The following is a 16,337-nucleotide window of genomic DNA, read 5'->3' as shown; positions in this document are numbered from 1 at the left end:
ATAATGTGAAAGCATAAGGACAAAATTTCTGATTAGGGATGCTAGAAGATTTCTGAAATGGTTAGCAGCTGGTATTTAACAATGGGAGAATGATTATAGTTTCTGGCTGGATTTTTAAACATTACTAATAATTTTGGGTGTTAGTGTTGTGAAGTTGCAACTTACATGCATTGTAAGAGCTTCTGATTTTTTGTGAAGGAAAGAATACAAAAGCAACCAAAATGAAGATTCTTCAAATAACAAATTGTCTCAAAAGAGGGGGTGCACTTATATAAATAGGATATTTAGACAAAGTAGAAAAAGGAGGAAATTAAAAATTACAACGCCTGAGACTGTGGAGTTTTCCTACTTTTCAGCTAAGGGCTTACAAAGTCCATGTTAGAAAGAAACTATGACACAACATCTTAAAAATTTCCACAACTTCTCCATTCTTTTTCATGTTTCTTGAACGTGAAAGGTACACAGAACTTAATAACATTTAAAATTATCAGTAAACTTTAAGAAGAAAGAATTCCGTGTCAAAAGATAGTTCTTTAATCCATATTTAATGTAATTATGACTAACATGACATTTAGAATTTGATTGGATTGTTGTGTGCTGGAGCTTAAAGACTGCAAAGCAGATGAGCACTTCCCATCATTCACAGCTACTGCATAAAACAAAATAAAAAAAAAGGTTCAAATAATTTCTGGCAGCAAAATTTGAATATGAATAGACATGCTCTTCTGTTACAGAAAAAATTAAGGGACCACTCCTGCAATAAATACTTTTGCACTGACTCAAGATTTCTGACTGGAGGATCACATTTCTAGATTATGACATTAAGTTTTATTAAATTGCTTTTGAGATATTTGAAAATGCTTGGCAGGAAAATAATTCAAAATGATTGGATAAAAATTCAGTTTCTAAGCTAATGTTTATGGGAATCTAGTGATAATGACTTTGTATCTTAGTCTAATAATTTCTTCTGAGTGTTTTCTTTATAATATTTATATATTTTTAACTAATAAATTAATAGCTAAAATCATTTGTGTTCCTGTGCACCAGATAATGGTGCCCTAGATTTCAGAAATTATATCTACATTCAGCAACTGATCTTCATATTTATCTTTTGTGGGTTTTTTGAAGAATAAGGATAAATATGCAAATTTTGCTTTTACTTTACAGTTGCCTTATTCTTTGTTGATGATACATGAATATATCATGCCATTGTACATTACTACTTAATTGAAGATGATTGATAAGCAGCAGAGGCGCTAAGCTGTGATCTCTTTGAGGTCACTATTTGCTTCTTGTTACTTTATATGCTAAATAACATTTGCCTCCTTTCTAAGGTATGTTCCTACCATTTTCCTGTTCTTGAAATGACTATTAAGTAACTAATTCTGCTTTCAGAAACAGTTTCCTCTTTGGTTAGAAACAGAACCAAAGCATTCTGTACTTGGCAGCCGATAACGTTCAGGGCCACTTAGGGAGCTGTTATTACCCGTCCCTTTCCTCAGCCCCCCACTGCATCGCTCTGCAAGAACCGCTCAGGGGCAAAGCTTGCACTTCTCAGCTCTGTTACATTTTCTGCCTTCTGTTTTAATGCTTTGCATCCATCTCCCTGGAGGAGAAACTATTTTCGGTTTCTACCTGCCCTGAAAAACTTTCATTTTAAACAGCTTTATTTTAACCGTGTTTTCAAAGTCTGTGAAGCACTTGCTATAGGGGTAGGTGCGGAGATCACTTGTCTTTGCATAAAAGAGATCAAGCTCTTAAGGTGCCCAGCTCCTACCATTATCCAGGCTCTTCATTTGGAGAGAGCCTGTAGAAATACCTGGAAATTAAGGTGTTTCTGAAAAAGTATTTTTCATATCTGAGGCTACCTCTGCTGCCTCTGACAGGAAACCTCTACATCTGAGAAGAATGGAAATAAGGAAAGCCTGTAGGACTGTGAATCCATGAGAAATATCAGCAGAAGCAGTTTCTGTCCATGACCAATAGAACCTAATTAAGGAGCAAAGGGAAAGAAGAGCCTGGCTAAAAGAAGAACAGAAACAAAGCACTAGATGTTGGAAAGCACCTAAGGCAAGGAGATGTAAAGGGGAGGGAGCAAAAAAGGCCTCAGCCCTTACAAAGTGCATTGGGGAAAGGGGAGGAGCTGTGTGTCAAATGGTAGATAAATGTGAATAGGAGAAAGCGATGTCAGAGGAATAGAAATTGTGCAAGAATGTAATTAAATTAATACAGCTACATGACCTAATCATATTTTGCAGCTGAAAATGTGTATTTTTGTAACATCGCTTTTCTGTGGTGAACAATTGTTAGTTTTTTGCTATGGTGACCTTGTGTGCTTGCCAAAGGCGGGACAAATGGTGCCTACATGACTTCCACTCACATAACATACCATACCATAACATACCTGAAAACATTAATATTAAGGTTTTGTGTGATCGTAAAAAGCTTATTTTATGGCTTTCTGAGATAAGCAGTATATTATTAAAGCCTCGCTATGAACTTGTGGCATTAAGCTATGAACAGTCAACCTAAGAGTAGGACTCAGCAGTACCTGCAACTTGCACCATATTTCTCTGACCTTCCCTGTATGCAAGCTTTCTATGCTTGCTTGATACCCAGGGAAAACACTGCAGGAGTTTTTTGTCTCCTTCACAGAAGAATTAGGTTATAAAGATGTACTTAGTAAGTCTCTAATTTCTGTTGTTTATGTAAGACCTAGAAAAGATTTCCCTCCACCCTCCTCTGGAAACTCAAGGCGTTGATGGTCTGAATTTTATTTGTAAAACTAAGTGTACAGAGTGGATGTCAGATCAAGTTGAACAGAACCTGATGTTGGTTAGCTTTTTTCCTAACAGATATCCAGGCAGCCCAAACTAGTTTTAATCTGTCCTTCCACCTATTCCCTGACCCTGTGCTGTGAAATTACCACTCTCAGCATTGGGAAAAACTTTCAGCTGAAACTGGGGAAGGTGGTGTGGGGACTCTGCAGCTTTCAAACAGCAGCAGCAGAACTCCAGATGTGGTGTGTATAGTTGCTGTGGTCACTGGAGAAAGCAGATGTGGTATCTGTCCTTTCCTGTCTGCTGCTTCTGCATTGCAGGGATGGAAATGAGCATCCAAGTGAGACAATAGTTGCTTTTTCTCAGTAGCAGTGCTGACAAAAATGGATGTCAAAGGACAGGCTCGGTGAGTTGAACCTGGCAAGCTCTGGCAGTGTTTTGCCCTGACAGGGAGTCAGGAATCTCCCACAGGAAGACACAAGTTCTGTTCTCTAAATGTTATTCAAAAATCCCCAGCAGAGTATTGGTGAATAACATGGGTCTGGTTTTCTCCAAGGCATTCCTATTCCAGCCATGCAATTCAAAATGCATTTTGAAGTAGCAAGAAAGAGGAGAAATACATGAAAGCTGTTTAGAATCAATGTCTGACCATTTTGCTATGTTTGAGGTTTCTTTTAGTAAATTTCTATAAACAAATCCAATAAGAAAGTCTACCTTTTTTCAGTTCTGAAGTTCAAGTAAGACTTCACTATTTTTTGTATCTTTTTCAATCTGTCACTGGGAATTCAAAACAGAATTTGAAAAAAAAAACATCAAACAAGCAACCTACTCTTATAGGGAACTGAAAAGCAGCAGTACAGTGTAGCAAGTTCAGACATTAAAAAGCAAGAGAGAATATAATATGCTCTGTGCAATGCAGCTGTGGCTAAATGCTGATTTGCACATTAGGACTAGATTAGCATCACTCAGATGTGATCTGCATGTTGAGTAACTATCACAAGTATGGTACTATTGATGAAAAACAAAACTGCATGGTACAATTCTGATCTAATATACCACCCTTCTGTGTTTTTAGATTATACAGAAGTGTAAAGGAAGAGCTATTACTTCTAAATTTTTATAAAATGCATGTAATTTAGTTTCCTATAAAAGTTCAGTTTGATACTCAATATGTTTATAAAACAGAATGTAATATTGCCGTAAAAGTGATTGTCTTTTAGCCACTCAAAGACAAGAAATATTCAAAGAAATGACCATATAAATGTTGATTATTTCTATTCTGAAAGCAGTCAAATCAATTTAAGGTGTTGTGGCTGACTTATCACAGATTTTGTGGCTATAGTGTCTGCATGACTTGACTTTGAACACTCTAAACTTCAAAAAGACCTTAGTATTGATAAGTTCATCTGATTCACTTTCAAATACAATGTCGTTTGTATTTTACACAAAGGACATATGCAGGATAGCCCCTTAAGAAGTTTTTCATTAGTTCAGTGGTAGGCTTTAAGAATAATTCTTTCTGCAGCATTTCCCCAACATTTGACAACATTCCTCTTTGGAAAGATTAAAAAGATGAATGTCCTTGCTGAAACCACACAGGAAGCAGAGGCATATCTACTGGGGGTTTATATCCCATGGTTAAAGTGCAGCGCACAGGCTGCATGTGTTTCTTTCCAGGAAAGGTTCCTTCCAGTGCTGTGCACCAGTGGGCCAGCATGCCACCTGCATGCCACCTGCCCCAAAGGGCACTTCCTCTGGATTTTGACATATCTCACTGGTACAAAATACCTGTGCTGCGTATGCTTCATGTGTTATTTCCATAGTGGAGGTTTGGGGCAGGCTGGAGGAGTTTTACATTGAGAAGAGTTTGTCTGAGAATTGTGAAGAGCTGCTGGTAGGCGTCAGGATGTCTCCCCTTGGGATGTCCTGCCAGCCTTTAGAGGCACTCTGGCGTGCCTTCTGCAGCAACACCCATGATGGAAGACAGTTTTTCAGCCTGTGGAAAGGTAAAACAGTAACTCGTGCCTCTCTGAATGTGTGGTGGGGGAAAGTTCACTGTGTTCTTATGGCAGATACCCCAGAGTTGCTTTCTTCTTTATCAGGCTAGAAGGAATTTTCTGTCTGCTGATTCCTAACAGATCTCATAGCAAAACAGATCTGTATCTAAATATGAATCTAACATTGGGTAGACATATAGAAACACTACACATGTATCAAGAGATCTACATGTGTTCACGGTGTCTCTATGCACATGCAGATAGTGTATTTGCTTTTTAAAAATTATTAATGTGTGAAGGTAAACTTGCCACTCCTATTTTGTAGATGGCATCAGGCTTGCTCAAGTGTTTTGTTTTATGGGTTTTTGTTTGTTTGGGGTTTTTTTTGTTCACTGCTGTCTAGCAATAGATAGCCAACTTTTCTCCAGGGACTCTGAGCTCAATGTCTGAAGGTGATACTGAGCTTCTGTTTAGACTTTGCAGACAGCAGTAGAAGGAAATCTTATAACTGAATGATAAACTGAAGTGCCAAACCTCAGGTACTTGCAAAAGGCAATAAATCAACAAAATAACAGCATGAGCATTTTTTGAATTTTGGAATTCTGGACACCTCTGCACAAACCAGTAAATCCAGTTAAGGAATCACACTGTAAGTGACGTAGACAGAGACTCAGATTTTCTGAGTGGAAATGTGTACCTTAGCCACCTGGTTACTCCATCATATATTAAGGTGGATCTACTAAGCGTGTGATTTCTAAACCACAACTTGTAACAGAGAAGGAACATTTAATTCCTAGCATAATATAGATTTCTTGTGTATTTGGCTAGGAGCTTGGAATAAAAACCTAGGCTGTTGATTTCAATAGTTACAAGTTAGCATACATATTAGCTTGTACATAGAACAGTATCTTACTTACTCAAATAATGCTATTAATGATAGCAAAATATAGATTCTTGAATGATTTTTTTTTTAGGATTGTCATAAATAATTCTGTTTCAAGCATAATGATTTATCATGTTGAAAATGCTACTGAACAATTCAGTGAAATCTGTAGTAAGGCTTCTGACAGTGTGTGAGACCTGTCTCATTTTCTCTATAATGACATAAAAAATGGATGTTGCTCATCGTATCACATGTATAATGTCATGTTTTCTGCAGTGCAAAATAATCTTTAAAGACATGTGGAAGAGCCTACATAGTTTGGAGAACATACTAGCAAATGCTTTCACTTTTAATCATATTGCTTTTGGTATTGCAGTGTCACCAAAGATCATCCATTGTTCTCCTTGCTTTTTTCACTTGTGTTTTGAATAGGTTACCAGTAACATCTGAAATTACTTCTCAGATCCTTGTCCACTGCTGCTGTACAGCTTTATTTGCAGGAGGCACAAGAAGACAACACAGCCACCCTTAGGTGCCTCTCATCCAGCAATGGATACTGCAGCACCTTTAGTGATTCAGTTTAGAATGGATGAATGGGACAGGAATCAGTCTGTATTTTACAGCTTTGTTAGCCCTACTGTGCTTGTATGAATTGTTAGTAAAACCCAATTTTACTGTGGCCATGCATGTACATGTCATCAAATGAATCACTTCGCAGGACTGAAGCCCTTGTTAGCATAAACAGGAGGTAAAACTCCTCATGCACCCAGGAAACAACTTTGTTGAGCAATGAATTGCCAAGCAAACATAGTGTCTCTGCATTGCATAAATACACCATAATAACAATTTTACCTTTAAAATAGATCTTAAGGAACTTTTGCTTCAATAGCTGGAATTAGTGGTAGTGGAATTGCTGCAGATCAAGGAGTTATTCTATTCATGTCTTCTAATGAATTGCAATCAATTAAACACACTGTTATGCAAAAAATTCTACATAGGTCAAGAAAGAAAGTTACCAGATTTTTTCAGGCATTTTTTCCGATATCTCTAAACCTTTATTGTAAAATTTATGTAGAATTCTGTACTGGTAAAAATGTTCTTAATAATGCAAGTTTTATGAAAAAACTTTTACATAAACAGTGGCTTTAAAACATGTATATTGTTAAAAAAGCTGCCAACCTCCTCCAAGTTGTGTTTCATGAAATGTTCCCTGACACACCTGTGTGCTAGTGGCTGATACTACATATCTGCCCTTTCTATGGAGCAGAGGAAGGGCTGGCTGGGATTTCTTTCATGTAGGGGGATTCCTTGAGTCAGAGGTGTAAACCAATCCACTAAAAAGCAAAACCAGAGCAACTGATGAAGTGTGCATACAGAAGGAAAATTTCAGACTATTTCCTGGCACTGTAAGGAATACAATCCTCATGCTGAGATGTGGTTTAATGATAGCTCTTACAGAATATTTGCTTACCAAGAAATGAGATCCATTCATGTGCAGTTTTTCTACAACCACAGCAGATTCAGGCATTCCAAACTGAGATGAGAATAAGATAGAATTATTACAATAGTATGAAACTTGCCATTTGTAAACAAACTAATTAATATTTCCATGCTCAAATACTCAGGGTTGTGGAAATAGTTATACTAGTTGACAAGGATAATTAGAAGAAGAATATTGGACAGAATAACTATAATGCTTTGGCAGTGACTTTCACATGAGAGATAAGACAGGGTACTACCTCTTTCTTAGGAAGAAAGATTACAGGAGATAAGGGCTGATAAAACAGTGAATGGAGTAGATGAGATGAAATTATGAAGCAGCAAACATAATATAACTGGAGCAAGGATCCCAGCAGAAATACACTGTGGAACTTCAATTGCTATGGGATAAGATGAGGACAGGATTAGACATAGTTTAAAAGGTATTTTGACGCTAAAGTTCATCAGTAGCCATGTCATCATGGCCTGTTTAACAGCCTTTGTATGCACTGGTGGCTGCTTGGCTTCAGCACCAGATATTTGGACTAAGTGTATCTTGTACTTACCATGATGATGGGCATTCTGAATCCGGGTTCAGAAAAAGGATTTCTTTTCTGTAACATGGTTGTGGTGGTGGTGTTTTTTAAGAAAGTTGGTACTGACTATAAATTAAAATGAAACAGGAATGTCCAGAAGTGTTACATCTCTAAATAGCACTATTACTAAATAATAATTTGGGAAAAAAAGTGGACATGTCAGATTTCCTTTATTAAAAATCAGTAAAGAATGGAGCAGGGCTGAAGATGTCCTAAAAATCTCACTTGTATATTAGATGGTTTAATCTGGCTTTTTAAAGAAATTACACTTTTATGCATGGAAAATAGCAAAAAAATTAGAAATTTTTTGTTTAGGAACATACCACTCTTGAAATGAGTTTTACTATTTGTAATGCTTAGCTGTAAATGACTGTAGCAGTAATGACCAACTCCAACAGTAACAGAGAAATATTAGTGAAAATAAATTCTTCTCATATTTATGTGGCTTTTCCAAGATAATTCTTTATTTCTAGACCACTTAAAACTGATCATGCTTAAACATTCAAAGCGTATTTTATCTACTTTTTGATATGGAAATTTCAGGTTCAGACATGCATTCAGACTGGTTTTTGGCCTACTAGCCGACATACTTGAGTTTATAATTTTTTTATACTATGATTGGGAGAGTGCTGCTTGATTGCAATAGGGAATAGATCACAATTCAACCGAGAGGGTTGCTGTGGGTGTTGGACCAATGAGTGGTTGTGAATTGTGTTAATTTGCCGTCAGTTGCACTGATTTTGGTGCAGAGAGAAAGAACCAAAGCTATGCATGCTTTCTGCTCTCGGCTTTTGCCCATCTGTTTGTTACTAGCTCTGATGAGCTGCTTTTGAGCCTTGCCTTATGCTATTCATCAAGCATCTAACTTTTGTGTAAGGGAAAATTTGTTCCCTTTACATGGTTAGCTCATCGGACAAGTGGATGTCTTGCTACTGGTGTTTCGTGATGACTATGGAATCTTTCATTTTGTTACAAATACATTAACTTTCCTTACAAAAATGTTAAGGTCAATATTGAGGAGAGGACCGGACTACGTGGCAAATGGAGGCCAAGTAGGCAAACCCTGAACACAACTTGGAATATCACAGGGTTGTTGCAATTATAGCATAGATAAAGGTAACAGGGAAGTACATCCAAAAGAAAAATCAATATGGTTACCTATTATTTAGTAGTTAAGTTATTGATTTTATATAAAATGCCTTTTATGAGACTGGAAACAGTTTGCAGAATGGCTAGTTAATAACTCCTGTACTTATGACACACAGATATCTATATAATTAAGACTTTCAACGTTAAGAAAATGCTAAAATTGCACTGTACATACGTACATACCCATTTTACATATATATATTGTGGCAGCAGCATCAGTATACCTCTTCTAGAGAACCCAGCCTCAGTCCCAGCACATAAAAGCTGATGTTACTTTCCTGAACTGCTGTTTAATATATTATGTTCTGTTCAGTGCTTGTCTGCTATCTTGCATACCTGTAGTGAAGTACTCAAAGCTTTCTCTGAACTCAGAATGATTTTTTTTAATTTGAGCTGTTGTACAGCACTCTTTATTGTCCAAGTGCTTTGGAAAGACTAATAACTGCTTTTTCTGAGACCACCGTATGAGATGAAAACTCCATTAGTAAGGGAAGTTGAGGTGCATGAAGAAAAAAACCTTGTACAGCATCCAGTGTTTTTTGGATGCCTAACTACAACTGTTTAGATCTATGAGATATACAGGTATATTTGTATATTTTGCCATTTTACCTTCTGAGAGGAGCTGCCACTGTGGTTGCAGCTCTTACCTCTCACTGCCGCAGGTCAAGCCCTTGGGCAATATCATGTTTTTTCTGAGTGACTTGCATGTCTTCAGGTAAAAATATTGAGCTGAGGCAGTGACAGAATCTGGTATTTCAAGGCAGAATTAAATCAACATTACTACATTACTATGTATTCATTCTCTCTTTTTCACCAAGCCCTGGCCTTATGCACCTTACAATTTCTGTAACGACTGAGAGTAGTGCATAAACCTACTGGTTTTTCTGCACTACCAGAGGCAGGTGTTTGTGAATGGAAAAGGTAATATGTGAAGAAGCAATTACAGACTATTGTGATGTGTATGTCAAAGGTGAGAAATTCAGGTTATAGAGGTAATCCGAGTTCTGGCATATTTCAGTGCTTGTTTCTGTAACCTTAACAGTGTTATTTTAGGCTTCTTGCATATGTACAGCCCGTTTCAGGGTGGGGAGATCCAGCACAGCCTCCAGTGTGTTGTCTGACTACAGACATGATGGTAGCACGTGGTGCTGAGGCTCTCTGGAGTGCTGGCAGTGGTAGCTGACAGCTCTGTACACGATAGCAGCAAGCAAATGGCTGCTGCTTCCAGTGTAGAATGGCCAAGCACTTAATGTGGGTTATCCTACAGTAATTGGATTATTTAGCTGCTTTAATCAGCGATGAGAGTGTAAGCATAGGCATTAACAGCTTTTTATGAAGTAGGAAGATTCTCTCTTAACAAGTATGAAGCCAGTAGTTATGACGTGCCTGGAATTTCCCTGAAAGCCTCTGGGTTGTTGAACAATTGTTATAAAATTTCTGTCTTGTATTCTACTGTAGAATTGCAGAACTTTAAAACCATTATAACTTCTGTAAATTAGTCTGATTTCCTTTCAGCTGAAAGGCTTTGAGCTAATTAATCCTCTGAGTAGCTGTTCCCAGTAATAAGTTCACTGGTTAGCTGATAAGTTATCATTATGGTATGAATTAATTCCATAGAACAGGATAGCTTTCTCAATGTGGGGACAATGTTCCACCTGTGATACATCTCCATTAGGAATCTGTTTGTAGTTTTGTTGTGTTGGTTTTTTTCTTTAATTGTACAGGAATGAGCACACAGGCAAAATGGAAAAATAATAATACAAAATGAACATCTCAAACTTTGCATGGATACTTTTTGCATGGCTGCAAATGGAACTCTTGTGGAAAGACTTCATGGCACTATTATTTTCTTTGACAAAAATTGTATACTCCTTCAATAGAAAAGGATGAGAAACCTTAATAACAATAAATTCTCACTCAGTGTAAAGAAGGTACTGCAAAAGATTGGTGCTTCTGCAGTTAGAATTAGGATAAACACAAGACAAAAAAATCTTATATAAAAATTATAGAGAGAAACTTGCCTAAAAACAAAAAGAATGTAAAGTGAGACTATATTTGCAACTGTAGTAAATGGACTTTATCAGTTTAAGGTAGAAGTCTAAAACTTTTCATAGTATTCAGTAAGTTATAAGGAAAAATATGATATAAAAAAAGGCTATATCATGGAGGATATATTTTATATATCTGTGAGGAGATTATTAAAGTAGTGAAAGATGTCTGAAAATGAGCTTGGAATGCTTTGTGCAATTCAGGTTATTTTACATATACCAGAAAGGACACTGTAGAACTAAGTAATGTACAAGCCAATAAAGGAGTGATTCAAAAACTGAAAAAAGCTCAAGTACCTTAAACTTAAGCAACATCTAGCAACTACTGTGGGTATATATGCATTGAGAAGAAAAGATTAACGGTAAATTCTTATTGAAAGACTGTAAATTTCAAAGTGCTATTCGAATATAAAACCTAGACCTATTTTCTTTGAAATGGTTATTTTTCCCATCAGGAAATAAATTTAGGCATGAAATACCTTTTCTCTTATAAGAAATATCCCTGTAAGCAAACATTTTTTTGTATGATTTATCATAAACGAGATCTTAGCTAGCAGCTTCTGCCATGAATTAGATTTCTATAGAAAACAGGAAAGTCCAAAAAAACTCAAGTAATATTAATAAGTTCTTGGGGGTGGCAACTGGTGACTAATCTGTTTTCAGTACTAGTGAATATTTGTGCTAGATTTAGGTTAATATATCTGGTTTTCAAAGGTAATCCAGTAAGAGTTTCTGCTAGCTGAATGTAGACTGAGCTGTCTAAAGTGTTACATATACATTCAGTACCTGTCTTAGGAGATCTGCAACTTGAAAAGTTGTCCAGTTCTGAAATTCGTCTTGAGATGGTAGTTTTGTGGCCATGCTTCTATCCAGGGAGAAAGACTTAATCTATATGAGTAACACTGAACTGTTACTTTATTGGTTTTTACTGAACTGATGTAGAAATCCTAGGAGGAAGTCCTTTTTGCAACTTTTTTCCTGTTTGCTCACTTAAAGTGAACGCCCACAAAGAGTGATTTAGGAAATACCAATGTTCTTGTGTGAGTAACTCCAGTATAAGGAAACTGTAAGTTATTATATCAACATATGCACATGTCTGTCATTACTGAAATCAGTTAAGTTTTGCTGAAATCAGTATATAAAACATTTGAGTCATCAGCATCTTAGAGGTTTAAATATGAAAACTATTTTTCATATCTATTGCAAAAAGAATTAGTGATAGCTGTCAGTTGCCTACCTTGAACTCCTTGACTCAGCTGCTTGGTTCTGCCTTCAGATTGCATTTGACTTGCTTGTGGGTTTTGACATATTGTGCTGTGGCATTTAGATAGAAAAAAATAGCTCAATAGCAGAACTTTCACTTCCAGATTGTCATATCATATAATCTTATCTTTTGTCAAGTTTGGACATCATACATTTGGACTTAGATAAATCACTAAGTTATTCTAAGATGATGTATGATCTAAAGATTCTGGGGTTTTCTTGGGTTTGTTTTTGTTTTTCCCCCCCCTTGTCATTATTCTAAAGACCAAATTGTCAGTCAATTCATTCCAGTGCTACATTATCTTTTCAAAAGGTGGGGCTGATATAAGATGCTTTTACTGAATCAAGCCATAAACTCACCCAGCCCAGCATCTTCTTTTCTGACTGTGGTCAGAAGTGAGCTGCCTAGGAAACTGTATAGAAAGAGGGCAAGCATATAAAACTTCCACAATCTTATCTCAGTCTCCAGCTATTTTGAATTTGAGGACTTACTGATCTGGGTGTGGTTTCTTCTTATGCTGCATGCCTATATGTTACACCCATGATTCCCAAATTTGGAGCCATGACTGCTGTTCAAGGAGGTAAACGAACGGGGCAGGCACAGCCAGGAATTTCTCCTGGGTTGCAGAAGGAGTAAGACAGATGTTTTTAGTGGAGGCTGAGGTTCCGGTGGAGTCAGGGAGCAGTGCCATCAAGGCTCAGGATGGGAACTTCTGGTCCTTTTCCACCCCTGTTCAGACATCTCCTCTGAGCTGCATTCCTGCCCCGCTCAGTCCTTCTCTTCCTTTTCACCTCTCATACAAACAGAGAATACACTTCCAGTTGGAGAAAACAGGATATGAATTTTTTAGATTGGAGAAGGGCTCAGGGCTCATATTCTAATATAAGGGGGGAAATGTTTGAGAGCCATTGCTCTATAAAATGGGCAATAAAATTGCCAAGATGCAGCTGCAGCTGTTGAAACAAACCCAGATTATTTTGCTCAGCAATTCTGAGTCACCACAACAGGACAAATATGAAAGCTTCCATAAAAGGCCAGAGACCAAGGAATGTTATATTCTGCTTTCCCATTACTCTTTCTGTTTTATTTCCCAGTGCAAAATGGATTTTGGGCACATGTTCAATGATTAAAATGGATTTCAGATAAGTTGAAATGTCTCATCTGCTCTCCTTCAGATTTCTCTGAATGTATTTTTACTGTTAGAGTGACTGACAGATCAGTTGTTGACAGTGAATACTCTTTTTGCTATCTTGTGATTTTGCAGAACAGTGAATCTGGCAAAACTCAATTCAGAAATGAGATAGAAGCCCTTGCAGCTTAAATTTAACCTCCTCAGAATAATCTCCAGGTGCCTGGCTGGTATATTATAAAAAAATTATGTTGAATTTCATAGTGTTTTGTAGTGTTTAATATTTCATGGTGTTGGCTGTGAGTTTTTCCAAGGGTACACCGTCTCCCTGGATGACAGTAGGCATCAATACTGTCTTCCACTGTGTGCAGGACCAGAAGAGAGGTGCATGTATTCCTTAAGAAATTTTGCTTGTCTAGTTTGCATGCAGGAGTGATTTTGTCAGTTGTTGTGTGTGGAGGTGGGAAGCAGCCGGATGGGAGATGTGTGAGTTTACAGGTTTAATGGCTGCTTATGGGAAACAACAAAATAACAGATGCCATCAGGTGTGAAACATGAATAACGTGAAGCGCAGCAATGCTGTTATTTATGCAGTACAGGCTGTTTGGTTACTGAGTAGGTGTAAGCCAGTTCTAGTTCAGAATGTCTCAAAGGCAAATAAAAAATAGTGCTTTAAGAATTTTGCAATTCAGTGCATGCTGCCAGCCGTACCTTCTCCTCTTCTTACATTGCCTATGAGCCCATGAGGGTTTCCAGAAATCCTGACACGTGAGGAGCTGCTCCTGGCTGCCTGCTGCCCTCCACTGTCCTGTTCCTACACTGCCTGGTAGCCTGCAGTGGGAGCTGAGGCTCTGCCCTGCCAGCTCACCCACATTGCCGTGCCCAGGCCTCCTTCTTGCACCTGGTTTCTCTCTGACTGCTCTCCCCCAACACTATCTTCTGGTTAATTCTTCTGTCGTTGCCTATGTTGACATTAATTTAATTTGTATTCTAGATTCTTGGGAGAGTATTCTCAAGAAACCAGTGTTTATGCAGTTCACCTCTCTCCACTGAGACGGAGATCTATTTGGGAAGGTTATATTCATTTTTGTGTTTCCAAAGGGGCTGTAGCATAGGTGGTTGAGCCAAAGGGACTACAGCTTGCAAGAAATATTTTTCCATTTGTGTTTAATCCGATTAAAGATGATGACAACAGTAAAAAGATAACAACAGCAACAACAACAAAACAGGGACATGGGGATGCTCATGTGGGATCCTGCACCTTGTCTCTTGATGATGATATTGTCTTTGGCTTGATCAATACTGTAGTTTTCTTTCTTCAAGTGTGTGCAACAGAAATGGAGAATATTATCATGCTCTTCCACTTGCTTTCAGCTACTTTAAAGGGGATTATTTCAAGAATTGCTGGCTGGAGAACCCCATCTTAGGTTACCAATTCTACTTGGTACCCAAATACTTCTAGTTACTCTATGTAGTGTATCCCCTTTCATGGCAATTCAAAGAAATACATGCACTTGAACACATGTTGGCTGTGAGGACTGCAGAGGGGGAATCCTTGAACAGAATACTGAGGCTTCCAGAGTCCCCCAGATAAAGAGAGGCTACAGACACTGTTTCTTTCCAAACATACAGGTGCTTATATAAAGCTTTGAAGCAAATTGTAGATACTTGAGTGTGAAACAGCACTAGCCCTGGGCAGGTCAAGTTCACTTACTACCAAATATTCCCTGGAGCCTCTTGATGTGGCATGGACACTGGCAGACTTAAAAATGTGTTTGGGTACATGTGCAGGGTGTAATCTGTTGTTTCAAACTTGTATCTTACTGGAGATACTCACACTTTTAATCTGTACTCTTTGAAATTTCTCTCCTCCAAAGAAGGTAGCAGTTTGATCTTCTATATTAAGATTTTTTTTTCCCTAATCAAAAAAGACATCTAATACTTCAGAACTACCAAATTTCATGGGTCTCTTAATGTGTGCATTTTATACATCAGGTAATTTGACCTCTAAACAGAACTTAATTCTCATATATAACCTGTATATAAAGCAGAGTTAACACACCATTACAGTGTATATTTCAATAAGTTTGTTTCCTAGAGTCTGAAATGTGCAAGCCAGGTAACAGGCAAATTTTTACAGGCTTTTTGTGAAGTGGGTTCGCAATTTGTGATTTCATAGAGATAGTTAAAGAGCAGTATAAAAACGGGTTCCTGGATCATACCACTGGCATTTCTTACTAAATATAAGTAATTTTTAATTTTGATACATAAATTTTCATGACCATAAGAACTAAATGTGTTAAACTTAGTTCCAAACTTTCAAAGTCAAGTTCTGCTTTGCAAAAACCCATATTTACTGCAAACAATTTGTTTTACTGTATGTAACACTAGAATACTGCTCTCAGAAAAATATACTTGAGCAAAATAGCTCAATGAAATCTTACTCTATGTAAAATATGAACTATTGTTCATATTTTATTGTTCATAAAAAACAAAACTGTTTGTTTTTTCCTGTTTTATACAAAAATAACGAAAGTAACATGACTTACCACATACTCATTTTTCTTCTCCCAGGCACACATTGGAGTTGATTCCAAGTAAGTTAAAGAAGCAGTTTCTCATGTCTGCTCTTCCTCCTTAAACTGTCCCATATGTATTTTGTTGTTGTTAGTGTGATTGACAGGCTTGGCATTCATGGTGGGTGGGAGAAAAACGTTCTTAAAGTAAAAAAGCTGAAATATTCTGAGTCTGAGTAAGTCTACAAGGAATGTTGGAAAATGAAGTTTTGCTTACAGCTGTCTAGAAGTTTGATAAGAATTTCACTAATTGGTTTTGTCTTTTTTTTTTTTTTGTTTCACTTACCAGGAGATAAAAATAGCAACATAATCAACAGAAATCATAGTGTGTGAAAGGAACCCTGGGAGATCTTGGCAGGACTTCAGCAGAGAGGCAGGATCAAATACAACTAGTGGAAATTGGGTCAGTCTTGTAAATCGGTTTGCTAACCCATTT

General features: G+C 37.3%; 1 protein-coding gene across 3 annotated transcripts in view; it reads right to left on the bottom strand.

Moving 5' to 3' along the window:
- Positions 1 to 15,922, bottom strand: part of BLNK (B-cell linker) — a 100,938-nt gene extending 85,016 nt beyond the window's left edge. Inside the window, exons 1-2 of one of the 3 annotated variants that reach the window (XM_017803957.1) lie at positions 15,875 to 15,922; positions 7,132 to 7,194 (exon numbers count right to left, since the gene is read on the bottom strand). In XM_017803957.1, the coding sequence (XP_017659446.1) occupies positions 7,132 to 7,194; positions 15,875 to 15,907 (96 nt within the window). In that variant the 5' untranslated portion in view covers positions 15,908 to 15,922. Of the gene's footprint in view, positions 1 to 7,131; positions 7,195 to 11,718; positions 11,816 to 15,874 lie in introns of those variants that run through there. The other 2 variants (XM_017803958.1, XM_017803955.1) reach the window with 2 other exon arrangements.
- Positions 15,923 to 16,337: the final 415 nt, after the last annotated feature.

This window comes from Lepidothrix coronata, unplaced genomic scaffold (assembly GCF_001604755.1).
Source record: "Lepidothrix coronata isolate B3197 unplaced genomic scaffold, Lepidothrix_coronata-1.0 Scaffold8, whole genome shotgun sequence".
NCBI classification, from domain to species: Eukaryota; Metazoa; Chordata; class Aves; order Passeriformes; family Pipridae; genus Lepidothrix; species Lepidothrix coronata.
This window is presented reverse-complemented; position numbering and strand designations above follow the sequence as displayed.